Here is a 19,656-nt window from a genome sequence, read left to right on the forward strand (position 1 = left end):
TTTATGGTGTGTTCCTAGTGGTAGAAATTCTGGGTCAAATGGCATGTGCGTCTTTGACTTTATCAGATATGCACAGATTGCTTTACAAAGTATTCAGATCCATTTATATGCCTCCTGAAAGTATATGAGCATCTTTAACCAATATTTGACATTCTTAAATTGTTCATATCTGATACGTTTGAAATGGCGTATCATTGTTTTAATTTGCAATTCCTCATTTAGAGTGGCTATTTGTCTTTATTTTCTTTCTCTTTTATTTACTTGTGGGAGATTTTTCCTTTTTGATAAATTCTTCATACCAATCTTTAGGCAGTTAAATTTGCTGAAAACACCTTCTTTCAGTGTGTGACTTGACTTTTCACTATATTAATAGGTTCTTTGATTTAAAGGTTACATTTTTATGTGATTATCGCTATTAACTTTTCCCTTCATAGTTTATACTTTCGTTTATCTTTAAATCTTTCTCTACACCAAAATCATAAATATATTTCCTATACAGGTTTCCTAAAATTTTGAAGTTTTGATTTATGTTTGAATTATGTATCCACCTGTAATACGTTTTCATGCATGAAATTAGGTAAAAATCTACTTTTTTCCCTTTTATAGACAATAAATTGTCTCCATAACATTTATTGAATAGCTCATTCTTTCCCAGTTTTCCTAAAATAGAGGAATATTTTTATGCTCTTTATTTGGTTGTGCTATTTTGTTTTTACTATCTCTACATGAATCCCAAACTAAACACAAACTCTTTCAATTTCAATAGCTCAATAAGTCTTGATATCTCAAAGACAAGTGCCCCCATATACTCCCTCTTTTTTTCTTGCAGATTTTATTGTCTTTTTTTTTTTTGGATGGCTTTATCATACTGAATCTTCCAGCCACACATTTTTCACTTATCTAAGTCTTATTTTATGTCCTTCAATAATGTTATACAGATTCTCTATAAAGCTCTTACACTTTTTTCAGTTATTCCTAGATACATTAGAATTTTTTTTTATTACTGTAATAGAATACGTTTTCCTATTATGGGTTTTTTTTTTTTTTGGTAACTGCTGTGTATGAAAATACTACTAACGTGTATTTAAACGTTATTTGATTTTGATGTCAGAAGGTTAGTTTAACTCTCTTACTATATTCTTATACATTTGGAGACTTTATCGGATTTTCTCTCTAGACAAACTCACCATGTGGAAATAAGGAAAGTTTAACTTTTTCCTTTTCTATTTTTTTAAAAAAGTTTATTGTCTCATTGCAATATCATACCTCTATTATAGTGTTAATTATTCCTACTTTAATGGAAGTACCTCAAGTATTATGATTAATTACTTTACTTTTCAAGTATATGTTTTAAAAATAACTTTAAAATTATATATTCACCTCTATCAACATTGTCTCTTAATTTTTCTCCTTTTGTAAGCATACATCCAAGAGAAAAGATGTTCAATAATCATTTATTAAATGCTGAATGATTATATTATAGGTACCTATCTTTTATTTTTATGGTTTAATTTTTTTTTTTTTGCGGTACGCGGGCCTCTCACTGCTGTGGCCTCTCCCGTCGCGGAGCACAGGCTCCGGACGCGCAGGCCCAGCGGTCATGGCTCAGGGGCCCAGCCGCTCCGCGGCATGTGGGATCTTCCCGGACCGGGGCACGAACCCACGTCCCCTGCATCGGCAGGCGGACTCTCAACCACTGCGCCACCCAGGGAAGACTATGGTTTAATTTTGTACCTTTAAGTCCTTAACTCAAAAGTGTTAGAAAGTTCTATTTATTATTTTCCAAAGATATAATTTTGCTAATATTTATTGGAAAGACTATCATTTATCCACTAATTTGAAACATTAATTTTATTACATACTTAATTTTTGTATACTGAAGTCAATTTCTAGGGAATGGAAGATAGCTAGGGTGGGCATTTATTTCATCCTCACTCATGGGAAGGAAGCTGCTTTGTAGTATTTCCAAACAATTACTATCACCTTCATTCCACATATATCCAGCCTGATATATCCATTTACATAAGATTTTAAGCCAACTGGAGGACAGGTGATAATGGATTAATTATGACTGCAGAGTCTCATACTTGTTGAGCACAAAATAGATGCTCAATAAATTTGATTGAAGCAAGACGGAATGAAGGTAAACTTTAGTTATATTCTTAAACAATAAATAAAAATGTTTATTATATCATTTTTAACAAAATCTCTATTAATCCTCCCCTTAAAGTGTGCCATCTACATTAAAGTTACACAGTATTTCTGATACAGCTTATCAAAACCAGCTTTAGCCTGTACATAATTTGTCTGGACTCAGTATTTACGAGAATAAATAAACAAGCGAGACTAACTTCAAAGTGAAACCAGCATTTTCAAGTTTGATCCCAATTCAAAGTAGCAATTCCAAGCTGCTTACTCTAAATTCTTATCAGTAAGCATATTCACTAAGAATATTCGTAACGTGTAACGTTTCTTGATCTTGAGACACTTCCATCCTAGCTGGATGATAATTTTTTGTTTCAGTAAGAGTTAGCAGGAGAGGATAATAGGATGACCAATGGCTCTCAGGAGCAGCTTTCACGGAAAAAAAAAAAGGAAATTGAATTGATTCTTGAAGGGGTGAAGGTCTTATTTAAGAGGATTGGTTTGGGGATAAAACAAGCAACTTCATAAGTGGAACTTCATAAGAGGAAATAAGTGTTGGCTTTTTCAAGCCATAGCAAATCCTGCACTATTTCTGGATCTGTGATGTTTAAAATTTTTTTAGTTATTTCTCAGTATTATTTTGAATTTATTCTTTCCCATTTAGTCCTGAAAATTATTCAAGGCAGCTTACACACTATATGTATTTGTGCAACATATCTGTTTTTCAATTAGTGACAAAGGAAAATTAAATTTAGAATTCTAAGGCATCAGGGAGAAATATAATATATCAATATGCAGGTCATTAAGATCTTACATAATGATTAAAGCTGAATTGTACCAATAATTCTAAGATTCCCAGTGACCAAAGCAAACAGGGAAGTGAGTGAATTTTAGGATTCAGGAAACAAAACACTTTTCAGAGTACTAGGGTCTGGGAAAAATTTTCTCCCAGAGGTCTTCACACATATGATACTGAGTGGTACAGTGGGCTCCATCCTCAATAGTATCCCAATAACAGATGCGATCATGAGTATTTTATGACTTCTTGTAGTATCCTTCTATATAAGTGGAAGGCATAATTTAAATGCGAAATTCAGTGAAACTGATCCCAACTGGGGCATGCTAAACATTAGAATTCAAGTATGCAAAGTCACCAATAGTCTTCCTTAATTCTAGAATAAAATCTTGACCCTTTGGCAAACACTGCTAAATAAAATCCTGGTAGTTATTAAAAATGAATTATTGGGGTTTATGACCACCTAGAAAACATAAAAAAAAAATTAAGAAACATGATTAACATTGGTCCCAGAAGAAATGGCCATAGTGTTTAAGGTTGTCATGAGGCTCAAATGAGAAAATGAAATTGATGTATATGTAGAATGTCAAGGTCTATACATGTGTAAACATATGTACAATTCTTTAGGCACCTTTCAAAAGTCTCCAAGTCCTGATATTTCCAACTATTTTATGTCTGCATTACATTTCTGAAATCTTGCACTAGTCTATCACCTCCTGTCTATGCTAAACATTATCTGACTTTAGTTCCTTTTGCTTAGGGTATTGTGATATCCCTTCTTCTTCCTTGTTCTTTTCGCTCTCTCTGGTTCCTCCTCTTGGGGTCTATGCTTAATAGCATAGAGCAGATAGGTTGATAGATTCTGGGTTAAAATGTTGATTCCACCATTTATTAGCTGTTTGGTATTAAATGAATTACATTACCTTGATTTGTTCTCAGTATCATCTATAAAATGAGAATAATAATAATAAATAATCATAATAATATCTACCACATTTGGATTGCTACAAGGTTTAAATGAGATCATCTATGTAATGTGCATGATAACCAGCAAATAGTCCACAGTTGATGAATGTTAATCCTTTTTATCATGATTATTCTATCAGAGCATTTTAAAACCTAAATCTGACCCTGACCCTACTTAAAACTGTCAGTGATTCCCAGAAGCTTAAATTTGCATAGTGGAGTATGTAACTTTCTTTGTAGTCTGGCCTCAGCTTCCCTTTGCACACTCACCACCCTCCGTCACTACCTCCCTCCTTTTATATTCTGCTCAAGTATTTCAGGGTTCAGCTATCTAAGCAGACCATAGGCTTTGAAGTCTCATAGTTTGTCAGTCTCTTTCAAGTCATTTGGCACATGCTGTTCCCTCCTTCTGGAGTGCCCCTCCCTCCCTGCTCTGGCAAAAAGCTTTCTCCTCCAGAAACCATATCTGCCTCTCTCTGGTAGAAGTAACAACCTGCCACTATATAAACTATATAGAGAAATATTGAATTTACTTATGTTTATGTCCATCTCCCCTATCAGTCTGTGAATTTCTCTAGGTCAGGAACCCTTTTTAAGTCATCTCTGAGTCCCAAAATACCCAGAACATAGACAAGATTTAATATATACTATTAAAGAGATGAACAACCCCCTGGCAAAGGGCCTCCCACCTCACATGTGCTCAATGGCTTCTATCGAATTGCGTTGACTGAATTTAATTTAATTCAAACAACTCTTTCTCCTACAGAACCCCAATCTAATAGCAAACAGAGGCTAGACCCTCTGGGTGTTTCAGGGTCCTGTTTTGGGTTATTACTACATGCTAACACGCTGGCAATTAAAAAAGAGGTTTTCCTCACTAGAACCTAGAAGAAAAGTGGGACTTGAGGCGAATGGCTCTAGGAAAAGGATTGCCTGCCCGAGATGCTGCCTCTGGCTTGCTTTCACCCCACCTCTCTCCCTTGGTGAGACAAGAAAGGCGGAGGGAAGAAAAGTGGGAGAGCGGGGGAGCGAGCACGAAAGTCGACCCTCTCCTCTTCCTCCTCCCATAGAGAAGGACGGCAGTAAGCCAGACGTGCTAAGACTCCTCTCAAGCGGACCTGATTCCTGGACTCTTCAAATACATCCTGAGTTTCCTTCTTCTGTGGCTCTCCCTCTCCACTCACTTCGCCCCTCACCCATCTCTCTCTCTCTCTCTCTCTCTCTCTCTCTCTCTCTCTCTCTCTCTCTCTCTCTCTCTCACACACACACACACACACACACACACACAGGCAACCAGAGAGAACCGCCTCGCCTCTAGACTCCCGGTTCTAAGACCACCGTGACTGTCAACGAAATATGCCAATCACAGGCAGCCTAAGCCATATCCCTGGAAACTGAGTAAAAAAATTAGGTGGAAGGCAGAAAGGAAATGAACGTAGAAACCTCCAGTGCACAAAGAAAGATCCGTATACACAAGCACGGGCAAGGAAACAGCAGGGTATCTTTTACTACACGGAGGACGCGGAGCACCACAAACAGGAACTTTAAAGGGATTGAAATCTGTTGCCTGTTCCACTAGGAATATTGTTTGCAAGGCACAAGGTGTCTTTTGGTAGTGAGCACCCTCTGCGCATGCGCAGGTCCATTCGGGAATTACTGCCCGGCCGCCGACTAAGTTGCATTCCTTGAATCTTCGCAGAAAAGACAATTCTTTAATCAGAGTTAGTAATGTGGACAGTACAAAACCGAGAGAGTTTGGGGCTTCTCTCTTTCCCTGTGATGATTGCCATGGTCTGTTGTGCACACAGGTGAGCTGCTGTTGTTGAATGTCTTTTTTTCTTGGTGTTTTTCTTTTTACATGCTTGCTGGATCATGTAGCTCGTTATTTGGGGGGTAGGTGTGCCTGTCTATTTTTATGTCTGCTCGCAGTTTGTGCTCATTCTGAATCCGGTCCCTACTTCTTCCCTTCAGCGCCAATGAGCCCAGCAACATGTCATACGTGAAAGAGACAGTGGATAGATTGCTCAAAGGTTATGACATTCGCTTGCGGCCGGACTTTGGAGGTAATGTTTCATCTTTTTATTCAACCTGTAACCCATATCTAGTTCTCCTTTCTTGTCAAAGACAAATGTCAAAAAAAAAAAAAGAAGAAGAAGAAGAAACATGTCATTTTGGTAAGCGTGCCTTACGCCCTACGCTCTGGCCACACACACACACACACACACACACACCACGCCGGAGCCCCAGTCGCAGGTGGATGAACCCCAGGCAGAGCCGACCTTCCCCCGGCCCGACACACCCTCTGCATAGTCACTGCATCACTCGTGTGCCCACACCTGTTTTCCCAGGCTGTCCCCGGCAAGGGGGTGGAGGGCTGGGGGTAGCGGAGCCCATTCAGAATGTAGTAAGCGCAGGGAAGCCCCCCGACCCTCCCCAGCCTGTGGCCACTCTGAGATTATGCCCATAATGTGTCCCACCTCCCCGGTAGGGCCCCCCGTGGACGTCGGGATGAGGATCGATGTCGCCAGCATAGACATGGTCTCCGAAGTGAACATGGTGAGTGGCCTCGCTACTGGCCCGGCAGCCGGGCTTACGCAGATGCGAAACGGACCGGTCCCCGTGCCCTCTGCGTTTCGTTGGCGGTCACCTCGCCCCGGCCCATGGATCCCGCTCCGCGCCCGCTCCCCACTCTGGCACACACACACCCTGCTGGCCCTGGTTTGTATTTTCGACACACACACACGGGCTACTGCGGTGTTCCGGAGGAAACGTGCTCCGCACTATTTGGGGAAGGACGGTGACTGTGGCGCCGGCAGAGCCGGTGGGGCGGAGTCAGCGGTACTTTCGCTGGGTTTCCTTCGGTGTTGAGAGGCGTAGGGCACCACCTGCCGGTGGCCGGGCGGCCTGCATGAGAGGGTCCCCGCACGGTGGTCCGCGGCCGCCTACTCCGCAGGCACGGTCCCGGCAGCCGGTGAAGCGGACCCACCCACGGCCCGCCACAAAGCACCCAAGCACACAGATGAGGTTTCATAGTGTTCCCTCCCTCTTTCCAGGCTCTAGCACACCGAGTGGCAGGAGCAACAGGCTGAGACAACGGTGTCAAAGTGCTCAAGCCAGATTCTGGGGAGAGGCTTGTATTGTTCCCACGTGAGGGTTGATGAATTTGTCTTGCTGCATCTTGCGAGTTTAAGTTCAAACCGAATGGATGGAGTTATTGCTTTGCTTTGCCTTATAAACCCAAGCATGCCGAAAAAGCCTGATGATCAAAGAGACTAGAAAAGGGAGGGGGGAGGAGAGGGCGATAGCAACATAGGGAGCATAGCGCAATCTTTTCATTGCTAAGAGTTAACATTCTTTTATTTCATTTTTCCTCCTGCCTTTCTGAAGCTGTTGCAAAATGGATTGAAATCATAGCTGTCACTATCTCTGTTGGCGCTTTCCAACCACTGTGGGGTAGCAGTTTTCTAGTTAGAGTTTCCAACTGTTGCTTCTTGTAAGGCAGGGGGAAAAGCCTGTCGCTTTTCTAGAACCAACCACCCAGGGAACAGCTAGATCTACCTGAGCAAAATGCCATTTTTATTCCACTTGCGAAAAAAAATATTGTGGCAGCAGAAATTTAGACATGCTGAATAATTTAAAGACTAAAGCCTCTGGGGGTTTTATCACTCTATATTTGTAAAGGCTATTGAATTGTCATTTCATTTCATTATTAGTGAGTCATTTTATTTTAACACGCTAAGGCTTAAGAATTTTTCTTTTTTTTTTTAAGGTATGTCAGGGAAAAATACGTATATTTAAAATATATTGAGTGGGATTAGAATAAAAAGTGTGACTATTAAATTTCTGTATTTTAAAGTTGCACTTTCCCCTGCTTTAAATAGCTTATTTTAAATATTATTTTAAATTAATATCTCTGATGGCTGTATTAGAAAAACAATTTTGAAATATCAATGCACAATGAATATTCTCTGACTTGGAAAAGATTTTTAATAGACTCATTTATAATATTCTGTCACATACATGTCACTACCACAAAGCACCCAAGATGAACTATTGACAAACACTGGGGAATGTAATAACATGGGCACATATACAAATCATACCCAATCCACGCCATTGCAACTGGATAAATTAGGCAATGAATTAGTTTAAGTTGTTTGTATCATGTAGATAAATGATGATAATAATTTCCTTTTCAGTCATTTATTTTGGCACCTTGTAAGTACCCACACAGATAATTTATAAAATAGGAGAAGATTCAGAAGACTCAAAAGGCAAACAGTGCCTTTGCCAGTGGTCTGCTTTTAGAGTACTACGCTTTTCAGAATTTTTAAAATGTATAATTCTGTTGACTATATTTACAAACAACTTTTCAGTTTAAAACCAAAGACAAAACCAAAACTGAATCGAATAGGGAAGTTGCTGTTTAACTAAAACAACCACCATAACAAAAAAGCTCTGTATAATCAGTTGTTCAACTGAATTCATACAGAAGCTCAGAAAAAAAAATAATTAATTTAATTGCTGTACCACTGGAAATAGCTCTTAATGATGGAATAATATAACCTATTTACTCACTGTACCGTGTGTATATGTACTTGAGTTTTTAAAATATTCACCCAACAGATAAACCTTTAAAAAATATATTCTACTAAATTACCCATTACCTTTCCACAATAGTGTTAGAGACATGATGGGAAAATAGAAACCACTGAACATAGGAAAATAATAAACCTTGATTTACTTATTCTTCCTTGCTTCTCTTTTTAATGAAATCTACCAACAAGACCCAAGGTTTATTTTTTCTTCTATCATCTATAACAAAGCATGGGAATACATAGATTGGAAATAACTCCAAAAAAATTGGAAACAAAGAGGAATTTTAGGATTGAGGGTTCTATATAAGCAAAATCTGGATAGTAAGCCCTGGTTAAGAGCACTGTCTATGGTATGCTTTGATTTTTAGATCATAAAGTAGAGTTGAAATGTCAATGAGAAATAAGACTTATTGCTTTTATATTAAGCATGTTTCAGAACCCTGATAGGCAGTAACTTCTGAGATTATTTAATAGGAAATTTTCAACAAAATTAACAACAAATAAAAATGAACATCAAATATAATAAAATAGTTTTAAAGAAAATTCAGATTAAAATCCATTGCTAAAACAATGCTCATTTTTATATTTTTATTCATTACCATTATTATCCACCCATTTCCACATGTGGGAAAATCACATAATTGTACATTACATTAATCGGTTTGAAAACTAGACTTAATTTTTGTTCTTTTCCTATGCTACGCTAAGTGAAATATAATTCCAGATTGGTTTCTAACATTGTCTGTTTTATTAAAGACTAACGTCACATCAAGAGTATTTTCTGATTCACGTCCTTCAGGATTTAAAATATTTTTCCCAAATTTGAAAGAGAGAGAGAGAGTTTTTATAGAATCTCTATAATCAATAATTGTTGGTTTTGAGCAGTGAATGGAAAACTGCTGAAGAATAATTCTGACACAGGGAAAAAAACCATACTTGAGAGCAAGAGTTTTCTTTTCAGGCAATAATATTGTTCATTAAATTAGGAAGGATTTTTCTTTTGGCATCATGGGATGTATTGTGCCTATGATAGTGACTACATACTATTATCTTCTATCATCTTAAAAAAATGACTGTGATTTCCATATATTTAAAATTAAATTCCTCAAACCTTCTCTCTTAACAATTTCTGCCAAGCTGTATACCTACACACACACACACACACACACACACACACACACACACACACACACACACACGGATGACTGAAGAGGAATAAGAGGCAGTTGGAACAAAAGGAGACAGTAGCCCCCAGAAATTGCCTTAAAATAACCACTAACACCTGCTAATATAAGCCCAATAAAACACAGATAATAGTAAGTAAGTCTTCTCTCAGAGTAGTGGATTAGGGGAACAAGATATTAACTACCTGAAAACAAAAGGTTGAACCCTTGTATTTCAGATTCCAATGACTAGCCTTTCTGTCTTATTAAAGAGGCAGCTCCTGATCATCAAGGAGGAGTTCCAGCCACAGAGCTCTCTGTCTCTGAACTAAAGACGTGATGGTCTGAGTGGCCACCCCCAGAAAACTTGAAATCTATTGAGTCCTAACTCAAAGTAGGTCTCAACCCAAGCTGTTGCCAGGAATGCATAGCTACTGTGTATTCATTGTTTCCTTCCTTTATGCATACATGGATGCCATAGTGAATGTTCTTATAGGCATTAAAATTAACAATAAAAACACCCACCCCCCCAAAAAATAAAAACTAAAATGAGCCAATTTTCTAAATAATACCCAAAAGAAAAAGAAATTTTATTTACGAAATGTCCACTCTTGTTAAAACCCACTGTTATTTTAGTATTTGATTCCAGAGGTTTCTGGTATATGCTTCAGTTATGTCTAATTATCATCCTCTTGGTGACACCGAACAATAACCACCTGTCACCACTTTCTCTAAGCCAGTGTTTCCCATTCTTTAATGTGTATCTGAATCACTCTGGGATCTCAACATGTTAAAACGCAGTTTTTTATTCAGAGGTTTGGGATGGGGTCTGATAGCCTACATTTTTAACAACTCCCAGGTGATGCCGATTGCTGGTATATGGACAGCACTTTGAGAAGCAAGATTGTAGTACATTATTCTAAGGGTTAGCATTATTAAGAAATGAACCTTTTTTTCCCTTAAATTTCTCTAAAGATGATATTTTTCAAACTAAGTTTCAAGTTAACTCCCAGGTAGTTAAACAGGTAGCTGTGCTCAGAGGGGAAAATTGAGTGTAACAGTTGATGACAAGGCTGATAGGGCTTGACTTAAACTAATAAGCAGTCCTCCTAACTGTGCCAATACTTATGAGTCCACCAGCCTTTAATGATGGCTATGAAAATGTTGCCAAGCCCAGTAATTCGGACAACACTATCCTGCTGCTTTACAATGACTTTTCTTCTTCAGAATAAAGAACATTGCAAACTGGCTTTCACCCCACTAGGAGCTTGCAATAACTTTGTAAAAGAGCCTAAACATACTCTTGCTGCTGTCAGTAAATTCCCTGAGGCTATAACAGAATTCCTTTGCAAATAGAGCAAATAGGTCAGTACCATTTAAAGGCATGAACAGATATCAGCAGTTAAAGATATAAATACGTTTTTCTCTTATATGAGTAATCAACCAGGTCTCACTTTTAGGTGCTGGGTTACAACATTGTACCATCTGGAGAAGCTAAGAGAGCTTCTCCTTTGCCTTTCTGTTTGGAGATAACAGAAAGATCTTTTTGTACTCTAAGCCACATCAAAGCAAGCCTATCCAGGTTTTTTAAAGTTTGCAGTCACATTTGAAAGACTGTGTTCTTAGGATTACGTGACCAGACTAGGTATTACACTGTGTAGTACAATGAAAACAGTAGCATTTATTGAACACGTCCTATGTATAAGGTACGGCTATCAAATGCTTTATATTAGTAGCTCATTTAAGGCTATAGAATTATCATTCCCCATTACAGATGGAGAAACTGAGGTGGAGAGAGGGAGAAACATGTTAAGAGAGGTTAAATAACTTGCTCAGAAGTTATAGATCTAGTAAAGAGCAGAAGAAGGATTTGAACCCAGGCAGGCTGCCTGCAAGAGTCTGACTCCTATCTATGAGGCAAGTAAAAAAATATTCCTGGCATTTAGCTTTGAGACCTTAAGTGAGTCACTTGACTTCTCCAGGCCTCAGGGTTCTCTTATGTAAAATGAAGGTAATTGATGCAATTGCTAAACCTCTTTCTAGTTCAAATATCTACCATATAAACTTAGGCTGTTAAAGATTTTAGACTCTGTTAAAATCAAGATTCTTCGTCTTCATCATATTCTCCTGTTAGATTCCATCTTATTCCATTTTGTTCTCCTTTTAGATGTGTCAGTCAACAAGCATTTATTAAATTCCAACTGAGTGCGAACTCTGGTAATCTCCTGGGAACATTGCAGTAATGATTGTGTGCAGTCTGGGGCCCCTTGGATTACCATTTTAATTGGTCATAGCATTATCATCCATTTTTTCCTAAACACATTCCCAAAGACAGCAACAAGAAATGTTGAATCCATGGTCTTTAAAATGAGACTTGAATGATGCCTGGTTTATATCGTATTAAGCGTTGGAGCCAGGACCATATTTGAAGTATTTCCATCTGGTACTGTCCATTGTATTCAAACAGGGAACATTGCTCAACTATTGCCAAACTAATAAATGTTTCAACACTTAATGTGAAACAGAAGGAAACCTTTAGTTTTCAAGATCTGGGTATCCCAAAGATTTGCCCAACCCACCTAAAATCTTTCCATCAGGTGGTCTGGGAGCAAGGGGTGAAGGCACAGTGCTCATCTCCGCTGACCATCACTTAGTATCAATTCTGTAAATGTTTGGTGCTTTTTGTCATGGCAGGCCCCCAAAGTCTTGATAGTCCCCTCAAAACACACATGAATCAAATCTTGCCTTATAGGGAAGGTAAAATATTACAAAAGAAAAAAATGGTATTAAGTATTTCCAAATGATTTGAGTTTCAATAACTCAAATGACATTATCACACTTGAGGATAATAGGAAGATGAATGGTATATGCTTGCTGCTGATTAAATGTTAATACAGTTTCCCCATGAGCTTTTTCAGCAGAGTGAATCCTATTTTTTGTAATACCGGGACTGAGCTTCTGCATTTTCGAATGCTTCTGTTTTCAGAAGATCATGCATTTCATGAAATCTCTTGACTGATGATTGTTGAAGGAAGTTATAGTCGTAGCCCATAACAATCTATTACTTAGCCCTTGACAGAAATGCTCAAGAAACGGTTTAAAATTAATTCCTATTAGTGGCGATAACTTAGTAAAAAAGGCTGGTCATAAGAAGAATGAAAGATAAATGGGTTTTCTTTAGTGAGCCCAGTATCCCCTTCTTAGAATCCTCATAGCCCTCACTGTTTTTCCGCTAATAGTTTTTTTCTTCTACCACTCCATTAAGTGCCTAGTGTGTTTTCCCTCTTACAGCCCCAATAAAACTGTCATCGTATTGTATATTTAAGATTAAAGGCATTTTCCAAGGAGCTTTCAACCACTCTACTGAATAAAGCAGATAGGGTGTCTGTCCTTGTGGGGTTTATAGTCTTTTTTAAAAAAGTATTTAAAATCTCTATTCTTGAAGTAAAGATTTTTTTTTCCCCTTTTGGAAGATTTTTGAAACATCCATAGTTACCTTGATCATGGGATGTTTTGGTTCAACATGTACTTACTGAACACTTAGTCTTTTATCGTGCCCTGAACTGGGTGCTAGGGATGGGAAAATGACTAAGACGTGTTTCATACCTTCAGATATTGGGTTGGCCAAAAAGTTCGTTCGGCTTTTGGTGTAAGATGTTGTGGGGGAACCCGAGCGAACTTTTTGGCCAGCCCAATATTTTACAGCACAGAGGAGAATGCAGAGACCGAGTTATTTAAAACAATGTGGTAGTGGCTATGATAGAGACATGTATGTCCAGCGTCCTATGGGAGCATAGAGGAGCAGTTTCTAAGGCACGGTGAAAGGTTAATTCCTAAAGAGGAATAGTAGTGAGCACCATGTGTAGGCTGCAAATGAGAAGAAGAAACTTCCAAGCAAAAGGAAAGGCATCAGCATTTGCAAGTATGCCTGAAAACAGTATGGAGTGTTCTGGGAATTATAAGTCATTCACTATTGGGAGAACTTAAAGGGCACAGGGAAGATTGTCAAGAAATAAGACAGGATGTTAACAGCAAGATGTAGGACAGAGTTATTGAATGTTCTCACTTGTCTAAAAAGAAGCCTCTCTAGAAACATACATATTTTTTCGTATATGCACTGACCACTTCTGGAAGAATATACAAGAAATGAGTAACAGTGGTTGTCTCTTGGAAGTGGAACCAGGACTATAGGAGTAAGACTTGGAGGGATACTTACTGTTCTTAATATGCCCTTTTGAATTGTTTGATTTTTTTAAAATCTTAAACATTAAAATTTTTCATTTTAAAAGGACACACACACACACACACACACACACACACACACATACACACACAGACAGAGACAGAAACAGAGACAGAGAGACAGAAAGAAGAAATGAGGCTGGAATGTGTATGCTAAGGAAATGAATCCTAATCCTGAAATACAGGAAACCTGCTACAGGTTTTAACAGGTGCTACGTTTTGCATTTCAGATAGATCATTCTGATAGCTGCGTGGAGGATGAAGTAGAGAAGGCTACAACTGGGGCCAATATTCCTAGTTAAGAAGCATTACAGGGTATTTCGGAGTCCAGATGAGAGATGATAAATGCCTCAAGGAGAACAGTGGCCTTAAGAATAGAAAAGAAGAGGGGAAGAAAGAGAAATTCAAACAGAGGCAAATCAGAGGGATTTCATGACTGGTTAGATGTTGGAAGTTAGAGAGTCAGTGAGCCTAGGTTGCCCTATGGGTTCCATATTGAGTGATGGGCACATACGGCACCACCTGCCCAGGGAGGGAAACAGGAAAAGAAGCACCAACCACCTTGTTCACCGTTGAAGTAGATATGTTTTCAGAATTTAAAAAAAAAAAATTCAGAGCATGTTGTTGCAAGGTACTTGTGGGAACATTGTGGTAGAATATTGGAGGTTGGACCTATCCTGAAAAAGATTAATTTCTTCGTGACCCTTCTAATTCTGTTCACATATAAAGCAGGTTCTACAGGGAGAAATCCTGGGTGCATAAATGTGGTGGCTGAAATGAACCAGTTAGAGATATGGAGAAAGGGTGCTGACCAAAGACAGAGAATGAAGCGCAGTCAACTTTAACCTGTAGCAACATTGTTCTTTATCTAGGAGGACTTAGACCCTGACAAGATTGAGAACCTACTTTTCAAATTCACCCAGAGAAGTGACTTTTGTACACTGTTTCAGTTGCTTTTATAAAACCATATAGATGGGAAGAAAAGATGTGTGTGGAACCCACTTACACAGCATCTGCTCTCTTCTCCATCACATCCCTAAAATGGTTCAGAGTCCTTCTGGAACACCGTGTTTCCATGGGAAATCACATTAAAAGCAGTGTGTGTTCTTGTAGAAGGTGTATTTGGCAATGAAATGAGATGGGGCGGGTATAATAGACAGCACAGGTGGGACCAACAGAAATGAAACTTAGCTGCCAGGAAAATTCAAAAGTGACCCCCAGGAGCTTTGCAGAAGAGCTGAAACATTTGAATGGCTTGGTGGGGATGATTTTAAACAAGATTTCAACAGAGCCCTATCCCCACAGATGGTCTCCTGGAAAGTGGATACCTATTTTAGCAAAGGCATATTCATAGAGTGTGTCATCAAGTTTAGGGAAAGAAAGCAGAGAAGCAGCTAGAGAAGTAGATTCAAACAAAAGAGGGTTCAAACAGAAGGTAGCTGTTAGCAGTCCCTACCACAGCAGAAAAAGAGTGTGGGTTAAGGTCCTCTGGACGCAGTAGGAAAGTTAGAGGCCAGATGTCTCTTTCTGGTTGCTGAATGGATTAATCAGGGAAGTTGCTAGGAGTGAATCCTGTTTGAATGAGAAGGTTTATTTGGGATCCTTCCTGAAGGCGGGGGAATAGATTTGTTGAAAGCTCAGGGTCCCTGCCTACTCTAGCCCTCTGTGACTCACGGGAGGTTTTTTTCCTTCTGATCTATTATTTTCAAGACAATGATATACAATTCTTTAGTCAAGAGAAACTGCTTTGTGGTTTCCATAGAGACAGGTCAATGACATTTATTTGAAATCCTACCTGTGCCTAGAACATTTTCTCATGTCAGAGGCCATCATTTCTCCCTCCTCCCACCTGCAATCTCTTTCCCACCCAGATGCATCTAGATCTACTTCAACACCCACACGAAGTCATCTTTCTTCTACAGAGCTTTGCTGTAGCCACATGGAAGAGGAATCTGCTGGAGGAAGAATGTGTGGGGCATATAAACAAATCAAGACTCTGAAAAGACAAAAGACCCAATATAACATAATGATCTTCTTTCAGTTCGTATAAGGTTTTTATTAATCTTGTCTTCCACCCCCTCACCACCAGCACTATGAAAGCTACAGGAAGTTTAGGATTATATTCCTTATGCTCTCTATGTAGCTCCTAGCATATTATAGGGACTTAATAACATTTATTAGGATTATAAAAGAAATTTTCTAGCCATAAAAAGTGTTAGTAATAATGGCATTTAAATTTTTAAATTCAGAAATTAATAGTTTCTCTGTCAGATCTACCTTATACCTTCATATATAGTTTTCTTTTATGTTGATCATGAATCATGAGCCGTTTCCATAGAAACAACTTTATCACATGGCACAGCCAGTTTTACAGACACAAAATCATTTCATGACAAATATCAACGTACATATATACATGCATATATAGGTATACACGCATAACTTTCATCATCTTTAAAAATTAGTGAATTATTTTCATTTTTCAAAACGTCATCTGTATGCTGGTACCTGGACTTTCAATATTTCTGGAAACATTTAAGAAATTACTAAAGAATACCTGGAGTGATGACTACAAAGTGAATGACATTTAAAAAGAAGGAAAATCAAACATAAAGGGAAGCATATGAAAAGGCCTCAGCCATTTGGAGTGATTTTGAATGAGGTAAGTTAGATTTTAAAAGACAACCAAGGAAGTTTATCAAATTTGAAAATATAAAGTAAATAATATATCTAATCCAGAAATATATATATTTACTATATATGTATATAATATCTATTATATCAATCTACATCTATCTATCTATCTAGTCATTTCTGCTGTAACTGTATCCTTACCTAAACATGGATGTTTGCTTTGAAACATCAACTTTTGTCTGAAACTTCCACACCCACACAGTAATTTGTCATAACCAGTAAATGTGTTAAATCAACTACCACATTAAACGGAGATAAGAGATTCTTTCCACTGACATCACCACCTCTCTGTTTGCCCCCACTCCCAACACACACACACACACACACACACACACACACACACACACACACACACACACAATTCAGCACATCCCAAAGGAACAACCTAGAGCACAAAAATCCCGGTTCAAACCGACTGCGGAGTTGAGGCTGATGAGAAGAGACGAAGAAGATTCAGTATGAAGGTTAATGTTAGTCAGTTGCAAACTTTTGGCTAAATGTGGCAGGAACTGATTTTTAGAAGTTTTGAAGTTGGAAATGGGAGGACGAGGACAGGATGAAAAATTTGGAGTAGAAGGTACTCACATAACTGAAAAGTTGTATCCAGTTTTTGGTGGGTTATTGGTGCCTATCTCCTACATCTATGTCAACCCCATTTTGGGAGACACCTCCGCAAGCCGTGTTGTCATGAAGTGTGAAGGGGACTTTATAACCTGGTTTTCTGCAACTGTGGAAGGGAATGACTTTCAGGATGACACATGACAGATTACAGATGACATATGCCCTACTGTGTTCAAAATCACAGTCAACGGACATAAACATATCTTGATGAATTATGTTTTTGCCTAGTTACCATTCAGCTTTCACACATTTTAAAGGATTTGCACTTTTGGTTCTGCAAAATGGGCAGAGATATGTGAGCCCAAACTCAAACAAAGCAAATGCCATTATTATTTTTCAATACTATTCAGTCTCACTGAGTGGAGGTTTGTTTTTAAGTGGAAATGTGGGACTCTTTCAGTACTGTAGGCAGGGAGCACCTACAGAAGGTGATTTCAGAAGCTACCTGCTTGAAATGCCATCATCAGTTTTGTTTTTTTTTTTTTTTTTTTGCTGCATTGGGTCTTCGTTGCTGCGTGGGCTTTCTCTAGTTGTGGCAAGTGGGCGCTACTCTCCGTTGCGGTATGGCGGCTTCTCTTGTGGAGCATGGGCTCTAGGAGTGTGGGCTTCAGTAGTTGCAGCGTGTGGACTCAATAGTTGCAGCTCGAGGGGTCTTGAGCTCAGGCTCCGTAGTTGTGGCACACGGGCTTAGCTGAGCCACGGCATGTGGGATCTTCCCGGACCAGGGACCGAACCCGTTTCCCCTGCATTGGCAGGTGGTTTCTTAACCACTGCACCACCAGGGAAGTCCTGCAATCATCAGATTTTGATATCTTCTGCTTTTCTTCCTGCTGAAGTGCAAATAACACCTGAGAGAGGCACTAATAATGCTAGTCTTTATTTCTTGTATTAATACCAGTGTGTGAATGAATGGTTGAATGAGAGAACAGGTTTGCTTAAGAGACAGAGACTCAAAAAGAAAAATAATAAATACATCTTGTGTAGTTAAAAAAAAAAGAGAGAGAGAGAGAGACAGAGACTAGAAAAGGAAAGGAGGAAAGGGAGGAAACAGGATTTATTTCATACTTTCCCCAGAATCAGCAGTTTCCTGATTTCAGGAGCCAATATGAAACAGCTCGAAACAATGGCTGAGATGTGCTGAGACAGCATTTGTGCTGTCCACACTGATCCTTTGCACTCGAAAAGCATTTTGCTTGATCTGACAGCAATACCCAATACTTTGTAGACCAAAATGTGAAATCAGCAAATTCACCTCCATTCTCTGGAGGCATAGTGTCCATGCTCACTGGGCCAGGTGGCAATAACATCTTGTAGTTTGAATAACCTGATGAATCTTATAGTTAAAATCAGTGTCTGGTAGAGAACAAATGTATGGATACCAAGGGGGAAAGGGGGTGGGGTGGGAGGAATTGGGAGATTGGGATTGACACATATACACTATTGATACTATGTATGAAATAGATAACTAATGAGAACATACTGTATAGCACAGGGAACTCTACTTAATGCATTGTGGTGACCTAAATGGGAAAGAAGTCCAAAAAAGAGGGGATAGATGTATATGCACAGCTGATTCATTTTGCTGTACAGTAGAAACTAACACAACATTGTAAAGCAACTATACTCCAATAAAAATTAATTTAAAAAAATAAAATAAAATCAGTGTCTAGTGGGAAGCACACTGGCAATTTTTTAAGTCCAGACACTCCCCATCTGGTGTATATAATTTTGGTTTTTCTCCTTAAGTACATTCCCCTTGAATGTTCTTCTGTCAAGTTATATTTGAATAATTTTAAATCACTTTAAAATGTCAGGATGATGTTGTATCCTAATTTATACTCTCAAGTATGAATCTCGTGACTTACTTAAGGCCTTTGATTCTCAGTTCCATGTAAAATGGAAGTAATAATTTCTGCTCTACTTATTTCAGGGAGCGGTGAGAATCAAAAGAGATAAATCATAACCAAATATACGGTCTATACATGTGATGTATAAACTGTAAATTACTATATGAATGTTAAATGCTGCTATTTTTTTATTATTTTACTATTATCTCCCAGGCTTGTAATGAATTTCTCCCTCTTTAATGCCAGGACATCAGGAATAACATGAATTCACATCTTGCATAATCAAATATGATAATATTTTTGTTCAATACTGGGATTTTCATCAGGCAGTTGAAATTCACAGTACTACTTCTAATTGTGAAACTCTTCTGTGACATCTGATAGAAAAAAATGGAAAGAGTTTCCCACACCTTTCCTCCCGATTATCTTCTCTTGGGTGTCACTCTGAGACCTCTCAAACTTTAAAGTTTCAATCTGTGTATGGTCCCCCATACCTCTCTTAAATTTCACATTTTGTGCTACTCCCTGGTATGTGAAAGACATGGGATATGTGGTTTTCCATGGGCTTAGCCAAGGAATTAGGG

At 38.5% G+C, this 19,656-nt stretch overlaps 1 protein-coding gene across 1 annotated transcript in view; it reads left to right on the forward strand.

Moving 5' to 3' along the window:
• Positions 1 to 5,635: 5,635 nt before the first annotated feature.
• Positions 5,636 to 19,656, forward strand: part of GABRB1 (gamma-aminobutyric acid type A receptor subunit beta1) — a gene marked incomplete at its 5' end in the record, with an annotated part of 390,560 nt that continues 376,539 nt past the window's right edge. The window contains 3 exons of the mRNA XM_082837795.1: positions 5,636 to 5,715; positions 5,879 to 5,970; positions 6,396 to 6,463. Of these exons, the coding sequence (XP_082693921.1) occupies positions 5,636 to 5,715; positions 5,879 to 5,970; positions 6,396 to 6,463 (240 nt within the window). The remainder of the gene's footprint in view (positions 5,716 to 5,878; positions 5,971 to 6,395; positions 6,464 to 19,656) is intronic.

This window comes from Leucopleurus acutus (genome assembly GCF_964270905.1).
Source record: "Leucopleurus acutus genome assembly, chromosome: 4".
Lineage (NCBI taxonomy): Eukaryota > Metazoa > Chordata > Mammalia > Artiodactyla > Delphinidae > Leucopleurus > Leucopleurus acutus.